Consider the following 24,629-nt stretch of genomic DNA (forward strand, 5'->3'; position numbering starts at 1 on the left):
TACATATATAAAATATATATATATATATATATATATATATATATATATATATATGTATATGTATGTATACACACACACACATACACACACACACAGACATGCATACATACATACATAAATACAGAACAGTACTTGATTCACTGATTCGTGTGCGTGTGCGTGTGTGTGTGTGTGTGTGTGTGTGTGTGAACTCCATCTCTGTCAGTGCGTATAAAGTCATCATTGTTCGAGTTCCTTGTATCCCCTTCCCACTTTGACACACACACACACACACACACACTCTGAGCACAGCGTCCTGACTGAGAGGCACATGTATACCACGCCCTTCTAATAAAAATAAATTCGTCATTCTTTTATCCGTCACAGATTATATTTTATTCTGGAAAGTACTTTAATAATTTTGGAGAAATTGTCAGAACTTGCCGGCGCTTGTCTCGCTGACATTGGGACGGAGCTTAGGATGAACTTAGAGAGCACTTTAGAGAGCATCTGCAGACCTCCGTGACTGATTTAATTCACTGTTCTTTTTCCAGATCATCTCCAGGAAGAATCCCGAAGACGTACAGGAGGTGAGATCACTTATACATAACATAATAATAATAAAAATAATAATAATAATAATAATAATAATAAGCAAAGTCATGTAGAGGTGATAAAGAAAAGAACGAGTGAGAGGAACGTGAAGCTTGATAATTGGATTAAACACTCTGTGTCATGCTGTTATAGGAAAATAATCAACAGCAGGGTTGTGTGATGAAGCAGAGTTACTATAACCACCACCACCAAGTTGATTAATTTCCTATAACAGCACATCCTGAACAGTTTTATTCCTCGATTACAATTTTCTATTAATTATTGTTAAAAGAACGTCATTGATATTATAATTTTTTATCCATTTATTGTTTGTCATTCTCATTTTTTTCTCTCTCTCTCTCTCTCTCTCTCTCTTAAAGTTAAGAAAACGTACCGACTGGTACAAAGCGCTGACACTGGAGACTCCTTCCATTAATGTTAAATAAACATCTCCTTACAGAAAACTGCACCATGTCAGCAATTACACTCGTTTTTGAAAAAAACAAAAGTCAAAAAACGGCATCTGTGATAGAAGTCCTTGTGTATGTTGTTACTATAGAAACGGTAACGTATGAGAAGTAGTGATTACGGATTTATAGAAAATTAATCAACACCATCTGACCAATCAGAATCGAGAATTCAACAGCGCTGTGGTGTAACTATGATCAAATGATCGCTTCGGTAATTCAATCAATCTTTTGTCACTTTTTAGTTTTGATGTCACAGTATACTGTTTTTTATATATATATATATATATATTTGTTTTTTATTGTAAATGTATAGATTTTTTTTTTTTAAATAATTATTTACGTTCACTCTCGCATGTCTTTGGTTGTGTTCAAGAAAATACATGAGTCCAGCGTCCAGCCCAAAACTTACTCATTATCACTGAGTCATTCTTTAAATGATCTATTTGGAAAGTCCATGGACACACACACACACACACACACACACACACGCACGCACAAGTAGATGGGTCCTAATGTGGCAGGCATGATCTCATTTAGTCCCTTGATGCAGCCTGAAAAAGGAACAGCGTCCACACACACAAACACACACACACACACACACACACACACACACACACAGAGCTCTTTTTTTCCCTCATGTCTGAGGTTTTTTCTTATTTGAACCTCTACCCTGCTGTTAATCCTGATCTTGCTCAACACTGGATTATGGAGGAATTACGCCGCATTTGATTGGCTCTCGGGAATGAGAAGGAGGATATAGGGACGGGATTTCTGTACATGATGAAGGAAAAGAGACTGATGAAAGGAGAACGTGAGACAAAACATCTTATCTGCGCTTATCTCTGTCTCTGTCTTCGTGTAGATCACAGTGTGGAAGCGCTACAGCGATTTTAAGAAGCTGCATAAAGATCTGTGGCAGATCCACAAAAACCTCTACAGACAGTCGGAGCTCTTCCCTCCGTTTGCCAAGTCTAAAGTCTTCGGTAAGATGTGTGTGTGTGTGTGTGTGTGTTCATTCCAGTGAAACAGTTAGCATCTCATGTTCTACTTGTAGTTCCTTAACAAATGTTAAGTCCCTCAGGACAAAATGAAATGAAAATGATTGATATAATTTGTACCAAAAACACGAGTGAACTTTATTTTTTTTTTTTATTTTGAGAAGACGAGTGAACTTTATTTTTATTAAAAAAAAAAAAATCCTAGCAAGCTGAGCCTACAGAAGACTGTAGAGGTGGGCGATATAATAAAAATATCATATCACGATATGATATATTATAGTTTTATGATTGGTTTACCAGCAATACTGTATCGTGTTGCATTCAAAAAAAAAAAAAAACTTGTTCGATGATACTTCAATGCAAACACAGATTTTTAAAAATAAATAAATAAGTAAAGAAAAAAAAAATCAGTGAAAATTTGAACATTTAAAAGATTAAGTACTGAATTCTAATGCCACTTACGCAGTTTAAAGTCAGTTTGTAATTATTCGTGCTCATAAAAAGTTACTAGAAAGATATTATGATATCCATGATCTCTCAAAAAAGCATCCTGTGACATAATTAATCAAGATATCGACTTTATATCCTCATATTGGATCTCTGACATGAACAAAATATCACGTCTTTGTTGGTTTTGTGCATTTGCCTTAGTGAATATGCAAATTGATTTAAAAAAAAAAGATAAAAAGTGCAAGTTACAGGGTGACGTGAATGCAAATAGCGCTTGGAATGTGATTCATTAAACCAGAAAGTCACGTCAGGAACGGGTATTGTGTCTTGTATTATGTTTGAATTCTGTTTACGTCAGATGAAGACCAATTCCAAGCATTTGCTAGGTTTTAACGATGAAAATATTTTAATAAGGAAAAGGTTCAGATAGCCTCTGAACAGAACTCGATTAGTTTGCGTTCGTCTTGTATTTGTAGCATCTCACAGCCTGTAATGGCCGCCATGTTGGATGAGCAATCGTGCGAACCTGGTGAGGTTTAGCGTCAGTTTGACTTTTCTGAGATCCTCGCTTAGCTGTTTTCAGATTTCTAATAAAATAAAAAAAAAAAACAATTAGCACTTGCAAAAAAAAAAAATAAATAAAATTACATATTGTTTTCTAATTGGAATTTTGACATGTGGAATAATTCACTCTGTTATTGTTTGTAAATCGCACAACATGTTCAATTTTTGCACACAAATGATCACGCGTTATTTGGGATCTGAGTTAACATGAACAGAAATGCTCTTTTCTTAAAATCGTAAAATCTTGATGTCATTTATTATTGGATTTTCCAAAACAAAAAACAAAAAATGTATATATATATAATATAATTTTTAAACTTATTTTATTCTATAATTTTTAACTTAATTAAATTGAATCTAATTTTTAATAATAATTTATTTCGTTCTTAAAATAAATTTATTGTATTTTATTTTGTAGATATATAACTTAGGGGGTGCAAACTTTTGCACTCAGCTGTCAAATTCTGTGGAAATACCCATTAAGCTTCCCAAACTTTATGGCTAAATGATCTTGTCTCACCTGATGTAGGAAAAGGATATCATTTGTGCCATTCTTTTTTTTTAAACGTATTTTATTAATTTATTTTATTAATTATTTTATTCATTAAGCTTATGTGGTATAAAATTGCTACTACATGTAAGAGTCTGTGGCTGAATCTCTGAAAAAAGTGCACTACGTAGGGTCCTGCACTGCCATTTTGTTATACCCTGTGTAGTGAGCATATGTAGTGAATAGGAAGCATAATAGGAAGCCATTTTGGATTCATCATAACTGTAGATTGTGTGTAAGAAATGTTAAATTCTTTTTTTCGCTTAAGATATGCACATTATATATTTTTAAAAGAATTTTTCAGTCTGTAGTGTGCATGGTTTCTGGTCTTTACTCTTTTTTTTTCAGCGTCCACTTGAAAATTCAGGGGAATTACAATGAATAAAACATGTTTACTTACTGTGTTTGAAAGAAAACTACACACACTATTAAGAGTGTGTATTTGTGTATGTGTATATGTATAATGTGTGTGTGTGTGTGTGTGTGTCCAGGCAGGTTTGATGAGTCTGTGATCGAGGAGAGGAGGCAGTGTTCAGAGGACCTGCTACAGTTCAGTGCTAATATTCCAGCTCTTTACGCTAGCCAGTACATACAGGACTTCTTTAAGGTACAACACACACATACACACACACACATGCAAACACACACACATTTACACTTGAGGTTTGCTTTCATGTGACCACACACACATGCACTTGCTCACAGACCAGTTACGCAGGACTCATTTGTTCCACTCATGAACTTCTTGAAGATACACACCCTTACGGACATAGCACGATTAGGTACACACGCATGGTTTCTCTGTCTCTCACACACACACTCACACACACACACACACACACACACACACACACACACACACACATGATCACGCTTCACTGACTTCCTGCATTCTAGTTTCTATTACACTCACCCTTTGGCTTTCACAATAAACACTGTGGGCAATTTCGCAACACCAGTGTGTAAAATAGCATGTGTATATGTGCATACATGTGTGTGTGTGTGTGTGTGTGTGTTTTCCAGGACGGAGAGGTGCAGGACGGTTCGGAGCTCATCGGGCCAGCAGAACCTTTTTCTGACTTCTTAGCTGACAGCCAATCAGACAGCAGCTCTGAAGGTGTGTATAGGGCTTTCATATGGTTGAAATTTGCCTGGAGTTGTCGTTTATTAAAAGGAAAGAGTGACCACTTGAGGGTGCTCTCACACCACGCTGAAGAAAAGAAAACAGGAAAAATGAACTGAATAATGTAGGAGTATTTACTGTCTACTACATACTATTCCTCACAGCAGTATGCAGTATGTGAGAGTTAGCAATAGGTGTCTTTAGGCTGCTTAACTTTTTGTTTTTCAAATTATTTTTAATCTTTTATTTTCTTGATCTTAACTTCTTTGATCTTTAGAAGGTGTTGGTTTATGATTATGTTCATTTATGTAAAGCATTTGGAAATTTTTGATTCAAAATAATGATTATTATGTAGATATACATATAAGGATAATAATATTATTATTATTATTATTATTATTATTATTATTAAAGGGTCATGTGGCTAGCAGACAGTGAAATTCGCATTCACTTCAGATTTACCCCGGATCTACCTCAGACATTCCTCAGATATTCCTCAGGTTTACCTCCGATTTTCCTAAGATATACCTCAGACTTATCTCAGACTTTCTTCAGACTTACCCCAAACTTACCTCAGACTTTCTTTAGACTTTCTTCAGATTTACCTCAGATTTACCTTAAAGATACCTCAGTGTTATCTCAGACTTACCTCAAACTTACCTCAGACTTTTTTTCAGATCTACCTCAGACTTACCCCAAACTTACCTCAGACTTTCTTCAGACTTACCCCAAACTTACCCCAACTTACCTCAGACTTTCTTCAGACTTACCCCAAACTTACCTCAGACTTACCCCAAACTTACCTCAGACTTTCTTCAGACTTACCCCAAACTTACCCCAAACTTACCTCAGACTTTCTTCAGACTTACCCCAAACTTACCCCAAACTTACCTCAGACTTTCTTCAGACTTACCCCAAACTTACCTCAAACTTACCTCAGACTTTCTTCAGATTTACCTCAGAGTTACCTCAAAGATACCCAAGGTTATCTCAGACTTACCTCAAATTTACCTCAGACTTTCTTCAGACTTACCTCAGAGTTACCTTAAAGATACCTCAGGGTTATCTCAGACTTACCTCAAATTTACCTCAGACTTTCTTCAGACTTACCTCAAATTTACCTCAGATTTTCTTCAGATTTACCTCAGTTACCTCAAAGGTACCTCAGCATTATCTCAGACTTTCCTCAAACTTACCTCAGACACATCTCAAATGTACTTCAGATCTACCTTAGACTTTCCTCAAATCTACCTCAGTTTTATCTCAGACTTCAAGATTTTCTAACTGTAAACATTTGGTGGTGAAAGTGAAAAATGTTGTAAAGAAACATCAGAGAAATACTGGAATTTACTCAAAACCTACTTTACAATTGTATTTTTTATTTATTTTTTCTTGTGGCCATGTTGAGACTTAGGACTTCTATGGTTTTCTCTCATGTTTCTGTGATTTTTAAGAGCTGTAAAGATAAATATCTTTAAGTTCTATTTTGGTCTAAAATTTCTTGATATATTTGGTGCCTTGTAAATAATATTTTTAGAACAGAAAAACGTTAGCTAGAACATGATCATTCCAATCTATAGTTCATAGTACATGCGACTGTTTCCATTTTAATGTTTAATGTTTTCCACTTTTTATGTTAGAAACAAGATGTCTGTGTAGCATTATGGGATACAGTACAGCATCAAGATAGCTCTGGATGCCTACTTACTTACTTTAGCCCAAATCATATGTCCTGCACACTGGAAATAAGTCTTTTATTTACATATTATTGTTCACATATCTCCACACAGTGACTGTGAGTGTACCTAACCACTTTCCTTCTCCTTCTGCCGAGCTACACTCCTGAGCTGCCGGTGATCCAGACCTCCCCCCCTTCACTCTGGACCTGTCCACTGGCAATGCTTCATACTGCCACGAAAACGCTTCAGCTGTTTTCCATGGACTACACCAACACACATTGTGCTCACACACACGCACACTACAGTGTAAACCCATATGAGGATGGGTTCTCTGTTGAGCCTGGTTCCTCTCAAGGTTTCTTCCTATCACCATCTCAGGGAGTTTTTCCTTGCCACCGTCGCCCTGCTTGCTCATCAGAGACGGCACACACACACACTTCACTTTACTTTTGTTTGTGTAAAGCTGCTTTGAGACAATGACCTTTGTAAAAAGCGCTATACAAATAAAAATGAATTGAAAAAAAAAAAATGAATATTATATATACTGTATACTGCTGTGGGCGGAGTTTAGTATGACTAATAACGCAGCCTTTTGTAAACATGTGCTGTTTTCAGTAACAGCTTGGCTTCTTTTCATTCGTCATTTGTATGATTTTTCAATTTCGCTTTCTCTTTCTCCTCGGTGCAGTTCATAAGAGCGGTGGTGGTGTGGATGATTCGACCCTAACCAGTCTGTCAGAGTATGGAGGTGAGTGTGGATTCTCTGGATATCATCAGATCGTGAACATAGTACAGTGCAAAAGTCTGTTTTTATCGTAGCAGATATGGAAAATCTAACACTTTTCAGGACTTTCTGATTTAAAAATTGACCCTATTTGGATGGCATTTTTTAAAAACCATTATTGCATAATTATAGAGTTCACATATAGACTTTTGTTTGTACCTTAACTGTGGATTTGGCGTTATTAGTGGAGCTTTATACATTATTCATAAAACCGACAGGAAATTTATATGGTTTTGTACCATATTCTACATCACAACTTTATATTTATGCACTTGTTGTAATTATTTATTGTTTCTGTAGCTAGAGCTTTGTTAGTATCTGTGAAGAAATGTTTTATTTAGCATTTATGGAAGGAGTCTCCAGTGTCAGTGCTTTGTCTACATTAAAAAAAAATAGAGGCTGGTGAGGAAACGACTGTTTATAGCTGCTATAATGCAAGTAATGTTCTACAGCATTGCATGTAACTGCAAATGGATAAAAAGTGCAAAGTTTTGATCCTTAATTAAAAACAAAATTGTAATATTGCGTTTGCGTTGAGCCAAGTGTTTTATTCCTTACTTGACACCACTGTCAAACATTTTTATGTTCTGTTGTTTATATAACTATAACTGTATAAACTAAACTTGCAAATCCATTTACAACAAAATTGCTTAAATTGTAAAAATATTATTTTTGTTGATTTAATGCTCACAAAATAAAGGCTACAAAATAGCTGTGGATTGCAAATTCCTAAGGGCCAATGACAACCAGGCAACTGCTGATATCGCAACCTGGCTTTGTGTAAGAAATAATCACAACAAATTCCATTATTCTTTGCTAATATGAGTCAAAAAAAGTTTATTCGTAACACATAATGTCACTCCTTGAGCCAGTATCAGGTGTTAGTAGTTCACAGGTGTTAGGAATATGTGTTACCATTTGAATTGAAGTCATTTGTTTATTAAAATAAGCAAACAGCAAATCGTGTCCACAGGATATTTGGATATTCGGATGTACATATTTCAGTCTAGGCACTGTTTGTGCGTTTCAGGTCCATCCAGTGACAGTGATCTGATTTCTCTCCTGGTGGATGGAGACTCCCTGCCCGATTTGGACGATGGAATGGGCTCGGGCTGCAGTTCCCCAAACCAGCGGGCAGGAGGCAGTGGACGTTCCGTGTCCCCAAGCCGGACGGAGGTAGACCCGAGGCGGGCCATCAGGGCGGCGCTTTTCTCCTCCAGCAACCAGAAGAAAGATTACCTGGAGAAAGCCAGTGAGCAGATCAGCCTTGCTGTGCAGAAAGAGGTGGAGCAGGACTACGCCTCCGCCTTCTTCTACTACCGCAGCGGAGTGGATTTACTACTGCAAGGAGTCCAAGGTACTCACACACACACAAATATCAGCAGTATCAGAAACTAGAGAAGGGCCAGAGACTCCCACATATCCCATGAACAAATGGACACACTACCGTAACTGCTGGAGTAGCAGGACTTTAAAATCTGTAACAAATAGGCAAACAACTATCTCTTCTAAAGCAGCATGTCGACTGTAAAAACAATAGCAGGTATGCAAACCACAGCAACTGCTGGAATATCCTGTAGCAGTAAAAACAATAGCAAATGTGAAAGTAACTGCTGGAGCATCGTGAATACTGTAAAACCTGTAGCAAAAACACCAACTACTGTATGTAATTCAGTGTTTTATTTCTCAAAAAAGCATACAAAAGACATGAGAGAAGGATTATCCAACAATTAGTACTCCCTCCCAACCCCAGCAACTCCATTCATCCCACCCATCCCACTGCTCATCATGATCACACAGCGAGGAAGAAGCATATTTAATTAATAGTCCAAAAGATCTTTACCTGTAGATATTGAGTTCTTCCACATAGACAAGGAATCATGTTTGGCATGATTGACCCGTGCCGATGACAGCTCCAGATACAGTAACTCAAGTAAAGAATGCATCCAATGTTTTGAAAGGTCATGAGAAGGTTTCCAATGCTGAACTAATAATTTCTTTGTGGCAGTCATGCCAGCTAACCAAAGTTTGCAGTTTTTTCCACTTAGAGAAAGTTGAGAAATATCATTCAGCAATGAAAGAGGAAAGCAGGATCTTTAGGACAACGTATCCTTGTAAGATTATACAGAACATCTTGCACCCTTTCCCAACATTTTTGTGCATCTGGACATTCCCAAAGCATGTGCATCAATGTGCCCAGGTTACCTGGCCCACAAAAATTGCAGTAAGCATGGGGTGATAAGCCCATGACGTGTCATATTCGTGTGGTTAAATATGCTCTGTGGATAATTTTAAAATGGATCAACTGATGGTAAAAGCAAACTAATGTAACTGCTGGGAAAAAAAAGCACTCCTGCCACAAGAACCCTAACAAATGAGTAAACTACGGTAAGTCCTGGAGTAACACGGAACTGCAAAAACATTAAAAAGGTGGAAGGGGGAATGCTGCTCTTGGAGTAGCATGTCCAGAGTAAAAACAATAGTAAAGAAGCAAATTACTGTAGCTACTTGAGTAACACGCTTACAATAAAACAATAGCAAATAGACAACTTCCCGGAGTAACATGCCTGCCCTGAAATTCCCCAAAAAAACAAATAAACAGACTACCATAACTGCTGCTGGAAACCGTGTTTAGCTCAATATTTTAATGCTGCTCAGTGTTTGTATTTACTTTGCTGTGAAGTCTTCACCTAATGAACAGCATTGTGATGTCGGAGCTGACATTGTGTCTTTAGGCCATCGGGGCGGCGCCGTAGCTGCTATTCCACTCTGCCTGATGGCCTTTCTGGCATCGCTCTCACACACACGCCTTATTGTTCTTAAACCAGCACAGTGATCTAAATGCCTTGGCTTGTTTGTCTGCGCTTGTTTACTCGTTAATGTGTTTGCGTTTGTTTACGGATGGGTGACGACTCCTGGTGTTGTTGACAATGAAACGGCGCTGGGCTTCTTTTGTGGAGGGCTTCAGTCCAAGCTTTTAGTACCTGCCAGGATTCTTTAGCTCGGTGTATGGCAGAAAGAGATAATGAGGCGAGAGCGGGAGAGATGGAGAAAAGGAGGGGCAGATGATAGAGGAGAAAGAGAATTTTTTTTTTTGGTTTGGAGTGTGCTGCCATTGTTGGCACGTCCTGGTTTTAGAAGTTCAAAAGTTACATTTTAAACTTGATCGAGTGGCATCACCAACTGGAGTAGCACGCTTTCTGTAAAGACGTCAGGAAAGAAGCAAACTACCATAAGCTAGTAGGAAAGAAGAACTACCGTAAGTCCTGGAGTAGCACACTTTCTGTAAAGATGTCAGGAAAGAAGCAAACTACCATAAGCTAGTAGGAAAGAAGAACTACCGTAAGTCCTGGAGTAGCACACTTTCTGTAAAGATGTCAGGAAAGAAGCAAACTACCATAAGCTAGTAGGAAAGAAAAACTACTGTAAGTCCTGGAGTAGCACACTTTCTGTAAAGACGTCTGGAAAGAAGCAAACTACCATAAGCTAGTAGGAAAGAAGAACTACCGTAAGTCCTGGAGTAGCACACTTTTTTAATAAAGACGTCAGGAAAGAAGCAAACTACCATAAACTAGTAGGAAAGAAGAACTACCGTAAGTCCTGGAGTAGCACACCTACCTGTTAAAAAAACCAATAGGCAAACTACAGTAACTGTTGGAGTAACATGCCTGCTGTAAAGACAGTGACAGCTAAGAATATTAAGAAAATAGTTAGTTATTAACGGGTTAAATTTTAAATTTGATGGAGTGACTTCTACCTAAGTAGCTTACTAGCTAGCTAACTCACTAAGCTAGCAATATACTTGCTTACTAACTTACAAACTAACTAAACTAGCTAGCAATCTTGTCAGCTATCTATCTAATTAGCTCGGCTAGTTGCATAGCTAGTCAATGTTAGTGAATTTATTGTATAATTAAATTAAGTAGTCAAATATTTTTAACAAGCTAGGTAACACTTGGGAAACTATTTTATTGAATAATGAAAACCAAGAGTTATTTTGCTAGCAAGTGAGCTAACATTGGGCTGTCATACTGTGTAATTAGAACTTTAACTTGCTAGCAAGCAAGTTAGCATTCTGTTTTTTTTTTTTTATCTAAATTGATTTAATTGACTAAAGCTGTTATTTTATGCTAAGCAGTATGACAAGCCATGAAATTTTGTCACATGGTTGTACGTGTGTGTGTGTGTGTGTGTCAGGTGAAGTGAGTCCGCGCAAGAGAGAAGCCGTGAAAAAGAAGACAGCCGAGTATCTGATGCGTGCCGAGCTCATCGCTAACACATACCTGAAAGACAGCATGGGCCAGAACTCCACTCAGAACCGGGTGAGTGGAAAGAAACCATTTATACAGTATAATAATAATCCTAGCTCAAAATTAATTATTAAAATTAATCCTGATTATTTAGTAATAGTAATTTAATTAATGAGATTAATCAGGATTAGCCTTACTTCTGCTTTAAATCTTGAACCTAATAATCAGTATTTAAGAGAAGACTAGACACGTTTTGACTCTGAACGCCGGCTTTAACCTTCGACCTTTAACCTTTCTCTCGGTGTGTGTTTAGACGCTGGCTGCTCAGTGCTGTAAGGGGTCATGGGGTCAGCAGAGTCAGGCTGATGAATTGCACAACTACAGAGTGCTGGGGGTCATCGACAAGGTGAGTTAAGGGCAAAGGGCAAAGGTTACTCATCTCTGAGGTAATTCGCTCTTTATTTATATCCGAAAATGCATCCAAGATGTGTGTGTTTGTGTGTGTGTGTGTGTGTGTGTGTGAAAACTCAGTCCTCCATTCATATCCATTAAGGGCTGCACCTGTTCTGGTTTCTCAAGGGGCGTGCACACATAGACACAAGCAGAGGTGTGTGTGTGTGTGTGTGTGAGAGAGAGAGAGAGAGAGAGAGAGAGAAATGGAGACATCAAATAATACAGATATATAGCCAGCCATGAAAACGAAACTGCTGAAGTTTGGGCCGGTGCCACAGATCGAGCAGCGACAGACTCTTGCTTTAGTTGTAGTTTTTCTTTATAAATAAATATGTTAAAAGATCTAAAAAAAAAAAATCCAAATTATAAAGCAGTTTTACTAGCATGCCCATTTATTAGGGGATTTATGGTAGGGGTGCTTTTTTATTTAATTAAAAAAAAAAAAGTAATTGTATACGCCTTCTGTAAAAACATGAGGAAATGGGCAAACTACCGTAATTGCTGGAGTAGCACACTTTTTCTAACAATTAGTGTTATTAGGGCGCTATTTATTTTGCCAAATTGCTTATGCGTAAATTCATAGATGGTATTATCGTTCACTTTAAAAAAAGAGATGATCCTTTAAAAAAAAACTGCAGCCGCTAGAAAAAGTACCGTAATTACTGGTGTAGCACGCTTTCTATAAACACAATAGCAAATGGGAAAAGTACCATAATTGCTTGGTTAGAAAACATTAGAAACTAGTCAGAATACCATAACTGCTGGAGTAACATGCCTACCGTAAAATCAGTAGCAAGTGGGCAGACTACCGTAATGTTTGGCTAGCACGATTTTTATTAAAAGGTAGGAAATGGACAAACTATCATAATTGCTGAAGTAGTACACTCTCTGTAAGAACAGTAGTGAATGGGCTAACTACCGTAATTTCTGGAGTAGTGCGATTTCTGTGAAAGCGTTAGGAAATGGATGAAGCTTATGTAATTGCTGGATTAGCTTGCTTTCTCTAAAAACAATAGGAAACAATTGAAAAGATCAGTGACGAAGAAACAAACTACTAAATAACCTAATTACTGGGTAGAACACTTTCTGTAGTAGACCTACCGTAAAGCCCCTAGCAATTGGGCAAAGTACCGTAATTACAGGAGTATCATGCTTTCTGAAAAAACATGCAGAAATGGGTGTACCATAAGTGTTGGAGTAATATGCTTACCGTAAATACTGTAACAAATAGGCATTGTACAAAAAAAACCCCACTAATTAATTTTTTTTAAATTGTCCAGTTCTCTAATCACAACTTACTGTCTGCATTTCGTTCTGATACAACAATGCCACTAGGGACGCACAGGAAGTGACATCAGTGGTTTCCTGAAAGTGTTGCTCATGCTGCTGTGTTTCCTTGTCTCATCTGCAGGTGCTGCTGGTGATGGATAAGAGGACGCAGGAGATGTTCGTCCTCAAGGTGAGCAGGCGTGTGTGTGTGTGTGTGTGTGTGTGTGTGTGTGTGTTGATAGCATGAAGGGTTTTGATTCAGGTGTGATGATGGTGTGGTCATGGTGGATAATCTGGTGCATTAGAGAGTGCAGAGGAGACACGCTTCTGGACTGAAGTGTGTGTGTGTTTGTGTGTGTGTGTGTGTGTGTGTGAAGTGCCATTATTTGTGGTGTCCTCCACTTTGGACAGGCTCCAGATGCCAGCTGATGGCACAGGCACAGATGATGCTGATGCCACACACACACACACACACACACACACACACACACACACACACACACACAGCTCTGGCCTCTGACATCAGAGTAACTCGGACAGATGAGGAGGCCCTGATGGGCGTGTGTGTGTGTGTGTGTGTGTGTGAGGTTGTATATTGTATTAATGATCATTATTAGACAATGAGGACTATTTTACGTGTGATGTGTCTTATCCAGGGATTGCGGAAGAGCAGCGAGTGTGGACATGTGAAGAAGACCGTCATCCCCCGCACGGTACCCAACATGGTACGTCTCAGGAAGTTCATCATCTCCGAGGACTCCATTTTCCTGTTGCTGCAGTATGCCGAGGGTGCGTCTCACAAGCGGCCTCATTCTCACTCACACACACACTCACACACACATTTACATTTCTTCATTTGGCAGATGCGTTTATCCAAAGCGACTTACAAACGAGGCAGAAACGAGCCAAAGCACTGAGTTAAAGGTCAGTGCTATGAAAGTTTATTTTATTTTTATTTGTTTGTACTTACCTCCATTCCTAACCTTCCCGCACAAATTTACGCTAGTCCTCCATTTTGGATAATATTCATATTCATATTCACGTCCGGATTGGAAATTGACAAATCAGTAATATAAATCTCAAAGCTCCACTCTCTCTCTATCTCTCTCTCTCTCTATGTCTCTCGACCATTTTCTCGACTCGCACTGTGATCATTTTTTTGCGCAATTGCACTTCTGACTCTTCTCAAATGCTCTTTCTCTGGCTTGTCATGGCAAGTCCTTTCTCCTCCTTACACACACACACACACACACACACACACACACACACACACACACACACAGTCTCTCTCTCTCACTCACACAACCCCTCGCTCGTCTCTCTCTGTCCTTGTTAAGCTCGTGTCACAGGTCATTATCTATGGTAGCAGGTGCTGCTCCGGATCATTAACTAAGCTAACACCTGCGTCTCCTTATTCTCTGCCGGCTGTGTGTGTGTGTGTGTGTGTCAGCGCATGTGAGCCTGTGAGTGTGTGTCAGTGCACACATCTGTGTTCAGGAGCGTGTTTATATTGGAATGAATAAACCACTTAATCTCCTAGCAGTCGTTTGGGCAAAATCATGCGCCCGTGTTAATAAGTTGCCTCAAAACTCTCAAGTAGCCTAAAGCGTCGTTTCATTTCACAACAGGCTCGACTACCGGAGCGAGCGTGCGACTTGCCGAATGCAGTTTAAATGTCCCGACTTACCATCAAGACTGGCCTCATGTGTTGATATAACACGAGCTAATGAGCATGACTTGCCAGTTTAATAACTATCCTAATGTAGGAACTAACAAACTGGCAACTTGAGTGCATTAGGGCTGTCACGGCTATAAAATTTGCATTTGAAGTTGAAATACTTAAAAGTTTTACTATTTTATTTTTATTTTGCATTAAAAAAAATAACAATCTATCATTTTATAATGCATTCGAAAATGATGATCATAATTTTGTCAAAAATGTTATAGTTTGATTCATTTTTATTTTTTTACCCACATGATTGTTGTCTCGTAACGTGATAATTAACAACGTAAGTACATTTAAACATTTATTTATTATTATTATTTATTTATCTCATCTTCACACACAAATTATTTAGAATTTAACCAACTGTCCAATGGCTGCCAAGTCACCGTATATGCTCATTACATAGAGTGTAATCAAATGCTGATTTAAAACTAGACATAGCACGGTGGTAAGACTTTTTAAGATAGCGATACTCACACTGAAACCTTGAGCATCCACCAACATAGATACCCAGGCTATATAATTTTTATTTTAAAAAAACTACTAAACTACTAATATAAACTATATAGCTAAAAACACAACATAGCTTTCAGACAAAATCACTTACAACTGCAAATATAATGAATATAATACTTACTTAGTGTCCAATATGAGGTCATTTGTGCAAAAAGTTTTGCCATAGACTGTTTTTGCTTTTGAGTCCACAAATTTTTAATACGCACTGACAGCTCTAGTGTGTATGCATCGAGTCTTAAAGGAAAACACTGGTAAAATTACACCCTTCTAAAGCCAACAGTAATTTACGGCTGGCACCTACCTCACCAGTAAATGTATTACTGATGCACTAAGGTTCCCAGTCTTTCATGCAGAAAATAATCTCTCACAAACAAACGTAGATATCAGACAGGAAGTTTGGCCTGACCCGAGTGACATTGCCGGAGTGCGATTGGCTGATTCTTGTTTGTTTGTTTGCTTTGTTCGTGGACTGGAATCATTTGGCTGCAACGGTGTCATTATCTTAGCGGTGAAGAGCCAATTCATTCTGTTAACGCAGCAGATGTTACCCTCCAATCACTCACAACACAGCTGTGCAAGTGTGTGTGTGTGTGTGTGTGTGTGTGTGTGTGTGTGTGTGTGTGGGTACGCACTTAGGCTTTCAATCTGTTAGGAAGGAGATGATACCATTTAAAATCCTGGCTCTTTACATTGTAGTGACCTTTTAGCTCAGATTTATTCATATCATCCAAGTTGTGTAGGAAAACTACACATTTTCACTTAGTTATGGGTTTCTCTCTCTAAATGTATTCGTTTGGCAAATAATTTTCATTTGAAGTGGCTTACAAATGAAGCAGAATCTAATTCTTCATTGAGCTGAGTTGATGGTCTCGCTAAAGGGCCCAGCAGCAGCTCTCTGGTTATCCCTGGATTTGAACTCACAACATTAATGTCCAAACTACCACTTCTGTGGTGGATTTGGATTAGACTCTGTGTGTGTATCCTGTTTTCTTCTTCTCTACTTGTCCTCCATTGATCCAGAGTTGACACTATCTTGCAGGTTTACCCTTTGGTCACAGCCGAGTCTGTCAACAAAGGCATCAATAATTACCTTAAAAAAACAGAAGACAGGGTCTCCATGACTGGGACTGACAACCAACTTTATCAGCTCGAGTGTCTAAATTTATCTTGTAAGCTGTCTGATGATCCAGGACTCATTGACGACTCTGAGGTTCATTCCTAAAAAAAGATTTCTCCTATCACCCTAATGGGTTCTTTGGTTTGTACTCCTTAAATGTTGGAGGAACCCTTCAATATTTTATGAAGAATCCTACAAGAGAGAGTTTTTTTTAAAATTATTTTTAGAAAACGTTCATAAGTTAAACCCCTACCCTTTCAAAGACAACAGATCTTGTCTACAACAGATAAACATCTGAAGAACCCATGAGGAACCTTTTTCTAAGTATGCTTTTTCTAAGTAAGACCATCTGAGGTGTTACTTTGCAAAGTCCTTTACCAGTGGAAAGACTTCGCTGAAGTGTTTAAGATGTATGAAAGTGCATGGCAAATTCAAAACCAAGAACTCGCCCCATCCCCCAACTGTGGGGAAAAAATATGGGAAAAATCTCAATGTATAGCAGTGTTTGTCTCTTGTCACTGTGTGATGCGGTATGAATTTTAGCAAAGGACAGTGCTGCTCTTCTGCACTCTGTGTGCCATTAGATTCGTTGAGAGAGTACCAAAAAGATACAGCTGGTGATAGTGGGCTAGAAGATTTCTGGTCCCCAAACTTCCAGTATATGTGGAAGAAAGCTCTTAGTTGCTAGCGTAGCTTTCACTCATTATCTTAATCTATTGGGACTGCTCTGAAGAGGTTGCTTGTTTTATCTTTCAATGCAAGTTTTAAGTCTAAATATCTCTCCCTCTCTGTTTTCCAATCTAGGAGGTAAATTATGGTCCCACATCACCAAGTACCTGCATGAAGGTAGTCAAGAAGACAGCTTTGACATCCCCTTCATCCAGAAGTCCCACACGACGACAGTTCACTGCACCGATGCCCTGATCAGCTCGGAGAGCAGCGGCTCACGGCCCAGCGTGGAGCTCCAGGAAGACCAGGAGGAAGACGAGCTCCGGCCAATTCTGACAGTCCAGAGCGAAAGCGGCTCACAAGCCCCACTGTCTGGCACTTCAGAAGAAGAAGAGTGCACCAGCAGCTACCTGACACTGTGCCATGAGTACGAGCAAGATAAAGTGGAGCCTGAGGCTCTGGGAGAGGAAGAGGAAGATGCAAAAGAGGCCGAGGAAGATTCTGGCGATCTCGGAGGCGAAGGTTCTGGTGCAGAGGCATTACCGAGGTCGTATCGAGGCTCGGTAATAAGCAGCGATAGTTTGTGTTCTCCGGTTGGTGGGCATGAGCTGTGCTTCTTCACCGAGGAAGACGAGGAGCTTGTTGACCCGCCCACTCTCGATTCTCTGGACCAACTGAAACGTTCACCCATGGAGTTTTTTCGGATTGACAGCAAGGACAGCGGTGACATCTCCCGGACGCTGTTCTCCACCTCAGATCTGGGCTCGGAGGTAACAGAGGTCACTGAGGATCCTCTGGAGATCGGTGAGGTGGTAGAGGTTAAAGGTCACCTGTCCGATCTGTGGCGGTTCGATAGCGATCAGGGTTCTAATGAATCCGTGCCTGTGATTTCTTTCAAAGAGGCCATGGCGGAGGACGCAAACACATCCTGTATTGATGAGGGACAACCTCCGGACCTTTTAGTCAACCTTCCTGGGGTCACAGGGGTCGCAGGCGATGATCTGGAGGAGGAGCTTGCAGCAGCGGGTGTGGCTTTTGCTGTAGAAGCCAAGCCTTCACCTCAATTTGGCAAACCAGATGTACTCCAGCTGGGAGAGGAAGCAGGCCTGGAACTATCCGTTGAAGGACATGCTCCTGATATCTCTGTTTTACGTAGCCAGTCTAACCCGGATGCGTCTGAACAGAAAGGCCACGCCTCTTTCATAAACAGCAACACAGAATCTCAGACACTTTCCCTTCCCTTTGATTCTCTCATTCTCAGGACTGAAACTGACCCCACCCAACCACCACCCTCTGCAGGGCCAGAGGTCACGGAGAAGAGGGAGGGCAGGAGTGTGTCCGAGATATTCCGAGAGCTGGATGAGTTGGCCGAAGTGGCGCTGCACACACACCTGCCCGAGGCGCTGGTGAGGAGCTGGGCGGTGGACATGTTGCTCGCTCTTGACGCGCTGCATCAAGAGGGAATCATCTGCCGAGACCTTAACCCCAACAACATACTGCTGGATTACAGAGGTACGCACACACACACACACACACACACACACACACACACACACCAATGTATATAATGTAACCACCACAGAACACATATTTAATACATATCCGGAAAATTTCCCACGCTGGTCTCTCTTTTTTTCCTTTCTCTTGAAGTTAACGTGATAAAAAAAACGGAGCTTGTTATGTTAGAGCGTAAACACCTCAGTCCCGAAGACTTTCCTGTGGCAGAAAACCTACTACTACTACAAAGTGCTGACACTGGAGACTCCTTCCATAAATGTTAAATAAACATCTCCTTACAAAAAGCAATATCATTCAGCACGTTTATTACGGGTTATTATTAAAGTAAGTGGCACGTCTGCCATACAGGTCTCTTCTGACCAATCAGAGTCAAGAATTCACTAACGCTGTGGTGTAAAACTCCTTAAAAAAAAAAAAATAAATAAAATTGATTGTCTTTAGCCGTTATCATACAGCTCCAAAATGATAATTGTCTATTTCTCTGACTCGCATAAACACCAGAAACAGCAATATAAATAAAAAAAGAGCCACTTGTAAATATAAGTACTCGCCACGTAATGCTAAAAAGTCAATAACATGAACTCTCGCATTGCTGAACTCTTAAACAGGAGTTATTAGTGCCCTAAAGGTTGTTTGGTGGGCGTTCGAAATAGCATTACGCTTATAATGACAGTTTTGCTATAGAACATTTATAGAGACATTATCATGATTTCGAGTGATGCTGAGAAGTCTGTGGAAACGTAATGTCTGATATCACACACGCACACACACGCACACATACACACACACACGCACACACACACAACCAAGCACTATTCAATAAGAAAAACTAATACACTTTATAATAAACAAGATCCATACTGTATATGCATGTGCGTAGCATGTTTAACACCCCCTTAACCTTCTTAACAGGTAATACGGGAATAGTTTTGTTTCCCATTGTGCGATGGATTTTATATTCCTGCTGTTTCCTGCTGTTCCGTTGTTCCTCTGTGCGTCTGTTTGTTTTCGGGTTGTTTGAGTCGGGCGATTTGTCTGGCCCTTCTCTCTGAGGCTTAGGCCCCCTGCTCAGCGATCACAGCTCTAATAGGCTCTAATGGTTAATAACAGCATTACTGCCAATGACACAGTGCCAGCACTCAAAGCACAGCAATTACCGCTCCCTCGTTCACAGATGAGTGTGTGTGTCTGTGCGAGAGAGAGAGAGAGAGAGAGAGGGGGAGAGAGAGGAAGAAAAGGGCACATTCGTTTCATTTTGGGCGAACATTGTAATTTCGTCAGACTGTTTTAGTGGAGAGGTGGAGTTGCTTTCAGTTTAATTAGCCGCCCCATTTTCTCTCTCTGTTTGCTCTCTGTTTTGCTCTCACTCACGCATTTTTATTTTTTTTTTGCTTTCTTCCTCTCCATCTCTCTCTCCCTCTCTTTCTCTCTCTTTCCTTTCTCTCATTTATTGTCACACTTTCTTTCAGGTCATGTAGAGTTGACTTACTTCTGTAGCTGGACTGAAGTGGAGGAATCCTGCGATCCTATTGCTGTCACCAAGATGTACTGTGCACCAGGTTAGTCACGTCTCCAGATGAATGGATTAATTACATCCGGTTTCTTTGTAAAACCAGAAATAAAAAATATCACAGGTGAATCACAGTGGGGTGTAAAGGCCCTTAACAACTGAGAACCTACAAGACACATGCCAATAAAACATTTCCAGAAAAGGATTTTGGAAGAATTGAAGAAAGCGTTGAAAGTCACCAATTGTGTTAAATGTTAAATGTCATTCAAAATAGATAGATAGATAGATAGATACATGGATAGATAGATAGATAGATAGATAGATAAAAACATAGATAGATAGATACCCCCTCCCCTGAAAAAGTATGATTTTCAGAATGATTAAAGTAACACTATATTATTTAATTTATTTTTCGATTCATATAAAAAAAAATCTTTACTAATATTTATGGTAATAATTTAGCAAATTAATTATTAGTAAATAACTACATGAATGAATTCTCTGTCCAGAATTCTCTGTCCTTGTTTAGGACAGTCTGAATTTTTGTTCAGGGTTTTTTTTTTTTTTTTTTTAATGTTTTTTGTGTAGTTTGATTAAATTAAAATTAAGATTATAATTAGTGACAAATAAACTCAGTAATAATAAATTAGTAATTAAATTAGTAATTAACTCAGTTTGCAGTTTTCTAAATAGGTGCCAGTCTCCTTAATGTTATTTTATATTATTTTATTTTATTTTATTTATTTTATGTATTTCTATTTGTATCTTTTATTTTATATGATTTATTTATTTATTTTTTTTGTGTAGTTTGAGACACCATTTGTAAATTACCCCCCAAACCCCACAAAGAATATAATACTTGCACAATAGTTAAAATAAAACTTTATCATTTTAATCAATAGGTTCTTTTTTTTTTTTTTTTTTAAGTAATTTTATTAAATAGTCCGTAGCGTGTTTAAGGTAATGTCCTCTAGAGGGCGCCACATGACTAAATTGCTGCACTCTTTCGCTCTCACTATCCGTCTCTAAACCCTCTTCCCCCTTCACGCTGGCTTTCCTCTGCGTTGTGTAGAGTTCTCTTTTCCCCCTTGCTCTCTTTTTAGTCTTGTTTTGGAATAGTTGCCAGGAATTTTTCAACAGTATTCATTTAAAATAATGAATATAAGCTTGTCTGAATTTGTGTCTTTCTGTGTGGTGATATTTTCTTAGTAGGGCAGGACAGATTTAGTTTTTCTGGTCTGCTGACAGATTTATGATAGACACACACACCCAGGGCATCTTTTCCCTTCACACACATCAGCACTAACAGGACGTTTCCGTGTTTCTCGGACGAAAACTAAATGCCCTGTGCTCATGTAGTTTATTACGTTAAATTATTAGGGATGCATTGATTTTTAGATGTTTAATTTTAATATGATATTTACATCTGAGCTCTGAGTGATCTAATAGCGACATCTTGACTCAAGATTGTTCTCTGATATAGTTATATTAAAAATTTCATGCTAAATGGGTAAATCCTGGATCCTTACAGAGGCTAGCCAAGTTTTATTGACTTACTAGCTAACTATGTTGTGTTTTTATTGATAATTTCTAGCTACTGTTATATTAGCTAGTGTAAATTTGTTTTCAGCTAGTTAAACTTCCAAGTTAACTAGCTATTCAGAGATTTTTCCCCTTTACATCTAATTTTACATCATTAAAATAGCCATCTGTGCAGAATAATACTTTGTTTCGTAAGTTTTAAAAGTCAAAGAAACTACTAAAATGGCAGTAGGAACATCTCTTCATGTTTACTGCCATTAAACAGCAACAATCTATCAACAAATAGTACATAAGTATAAAATTAGGAAGCTAGCCGGCTAGTAAACTAGCTGGATTTTGTCCGATCTCAGGAGCCAAACCTGCAGAAATCTAATGTTACCATAACAATTATGATTTAGCTAAATTAGCTAGCTAGCATAGGGCACACAGATTGTACAGCTAAAAAACAGTTCCATGTTGTTATCCTGTAACAGTTTGCATATTGGACGTGATGGCATCGAGTTAGATAGCGTGTTTCCTCATATGTAATGTTCTGTGAATCGGTTTCATACAGGAGTGCTCAGAAAGTTGATATAAGTGCTGTGTGAACACAGTTTAACCCAAACATTCATATATGTCGAGTTTTGAGTTTACTAGAACTTTAATGGTTCATTTTAGAAAGTTAATCGATAGCTAGCTATTTGAGCCTAGCTTGGTTTAGCCAGTGTACTCCAGTAACAACCCCTTAACAGCAAGCTAACACGAGCTAGCTAATGACTAAGCAATATTTTTCAATTCATTTAAACCTGAAATGTAATCGTGACCCGTATGTAACTTGTAAGATGAACACGTGGCTAATTCAAGAGATTCAGAAGATAGCAAGAGCTAAGAGAGAGCTGTTTTTTTTTTTAAGTAAAGAAGAACTAGTAACTGAACAAATGAGTTTGTGTGTGTGTGTGTGTGTGTGTGTGTATTTTGCCTGAGGGACTGTGTTTATTTGCGTGTGTGTGTCTTGAGGCACTTCTGCTGTGGTTTTTTCCCGCCGTTAGCTGCTTCCTCACGGCTACAATGGAGCGGTTCTTTAGGGAAGTGAGACAGCTCACCTGTTCCTCCACTCGCCTGTGTCTGAGGAGACCAGCACTTCCCTCTCAGGCACCCGAAACAGAACGAAGTGGCTTTCGGTGACACTCAGGGCTGTGGCCGTTACGGCAAAACACCTCACACACGCGCACGCCAACCGAGGATGTACAAGCGAAATATAGGAACTTGCTCCTTCTCACTCAGAAAGTTTACTGAACAAAGCAACAGCTCAGCGTGGCACATGGTGCATGAAAACACACTTTTATTAGAGCTGTAGACTGGCTTCACTACAAACCTTTGCTTTGTGTTTACATTCGTACTATTAATTCTATCAAGTCTCATTTCCTAAATCAAAGGACATTTATATGGCATGATACTCAATTATAAAAAAACAAACAAGCAAAGTAATGTATCCTTAAAGTAATAATAAGCGTTGTTAAATTAGTATTAAGTGTCCTTGATGTAATATGAGCGCCATTAAAGTAAAAATGTATCATTATTGTAATAATGATTGTCATTAAAGTAATAATAAGTGTTGTTAAATTAATAGTATGTGTCCTTAAAGTAGTAATAAGAGTTGTTAAAGTACTGTGTCCTTAAGTATTAAAGTGTCCTTACAGTTATAGTATGTGTCCTTAAAGTAGTAATAAGTGTCATTAAAGTAATAAAACATGTCAATAAATAGTATATATAATATTATTATACTATAATAGTATAATAGCATGTGCCCTTAAAGTAGTAATAAATGTCCTTAAAGTCATAGTATGTGTCTTTAAAATAGTACTAAGTGTCCTTATAGTGTGTGTCCTTAAAATAGTAATAAATGTTCTTATAGTATGTGTTCTTAAAGTAGTAATAAGTGTCCTTAAAGTAGTAATAAGTGACCTTACAGTTTGTGTCCTTAAAGAAGTAATAAGTGTCCTTAAAGTAGTAATAAGTGTCCTTTCAGTTTGTGTCCTTAAAGAAGTAATAAGTGTCCTTAAAATAGTAATAAATGTCCTTATAGTGTGTGTCCTTAAAATATAATAAGTGTCCTTATAGTATGTTTTCTTAAAGTAGTAATAAGTGTCCTCATAGTCTGTGTCCTTAAAGTAGTAATAAATGTCCTTATAGTTTGTGTCCTTAAAGAAGTAATGTGTCCTTAAAATAGTACTAAGTGTCCTTACAGTGTGTGTCCTTAAAATAGTAATAAGTGTTCTTATAGTATGTTTTCTTAAAGTAGTAATAAGTGTCCTCAGAGTCTGTGTCCTTAAAGTAGTAATAAGTGTACTAAAAGTAATGAATGTTTACAGTAATAAGCAGCTTTACAATAATCTTAGACTAAATCTAATTAGGTCATTTTCAGCAGGCAGTCATTCTCGATTGATAGAATGTGATCAGAGCGGTTGCTGGAACTCGGCTATAAAAAAAAGAGATTTTTTCAATGATCTTTAGTTCTTTATTTATTTATTTATTTATTTATTTATTTTGCTGTTCTCACTGTCTTCATAGCGGCTCTCACTGTCTCTCACTCTCTTGTTTCCCTATATCTCTCGCCCTTCATCGACTCTGACTTAACTTACTTTCTCATGCTCTCTCTCTGTCAGTCCTTCTCGTTTAATTCCTGTCTGTCCTGTGTCTGGATCTATCTATCTATCCTCTTCTCTCACTCCTTCCTGACTTCTTTCTTTCTTTCTTTCTTTCTGTTTCACGATCCCTTTTCCTCTTCTTTTCCCATTGCTTGCTCATCCTCTTTCTCTCTCTCTCTCTCTCTCTCTCTCTCTACCTCTGTATTTTTCTGTCCATTTTTCCTTATCTGCCTTTCCTACA

General features: G+C 38.5%; 1 protein-coding gene across 1 annotated transcript in view; it reads left to right on the forward strand.

Annotated features, from left to right (window-relative positions):
- The window catches only part of rps6kc1 (ribosomal protein S6 kinase polypeptide 1), a 37,313-nt gene that overhangs the window by 4,836 nt on the left and 7,848 nt on the right, over nt 1-24,629 (forward strand). Inside the window, exons 3-14 of the mRNA XM_034302094.2 lie at nt 534-569; nt 1,906-2,026; nt 4,097-4,212; nt 4,629-4,722; nt 7,096-7,155; nt 8,222-8,548; nt 11,389-11,513; nt 11,755-11,847; nt 13,306-13,353; nt 13,820-13,952; nt 17,327-18,703; nt 20,179-20,268. Coding sequence (XP_034157985.2) covers nt 534-569; nt 1,906-2,026; nt 4,097-4,212; nt 4,629-4,722; nt 7,096-7,155; nt 8,222-8,548; nt 11,389-11,513; nt 11,755-11,847; nt 13,306-13,353; nt 13,820-13,952; nt 17,327-18,703; nt 20,179-20,268 — 2,620 coding nt within the window. The remainder of the gene's footprint in view (nt 1-533; nt 570-1,905; nt 2,027-4,096; nt 4,213-4,628; nt 4,723-7,095; nt 7,156-8,221; nt 8,549-11,388; nt 11,514-11,754; nt 11,848-13,305; nt 13,354-13,819; nt 13,953-17,326; nt 18,704-20,178; nt 20,269-24,629) is intronic.

Source organism: Pangasianodon hypophthalmus, chromosome 30 (assembly GCF_027358585.1).
Source record: "Pangasianodon hypophthalmus isolate fPanHyp1 chromosome 30, fPanHyp1.pri, whole genome shotgun sequence".
NCBI lineage: Eukaryota > Metazoa > Chordata > Actinopteri > Siluriformes > Pangasiidae > Pangasianodon > Pangasianodon hypophthalmus.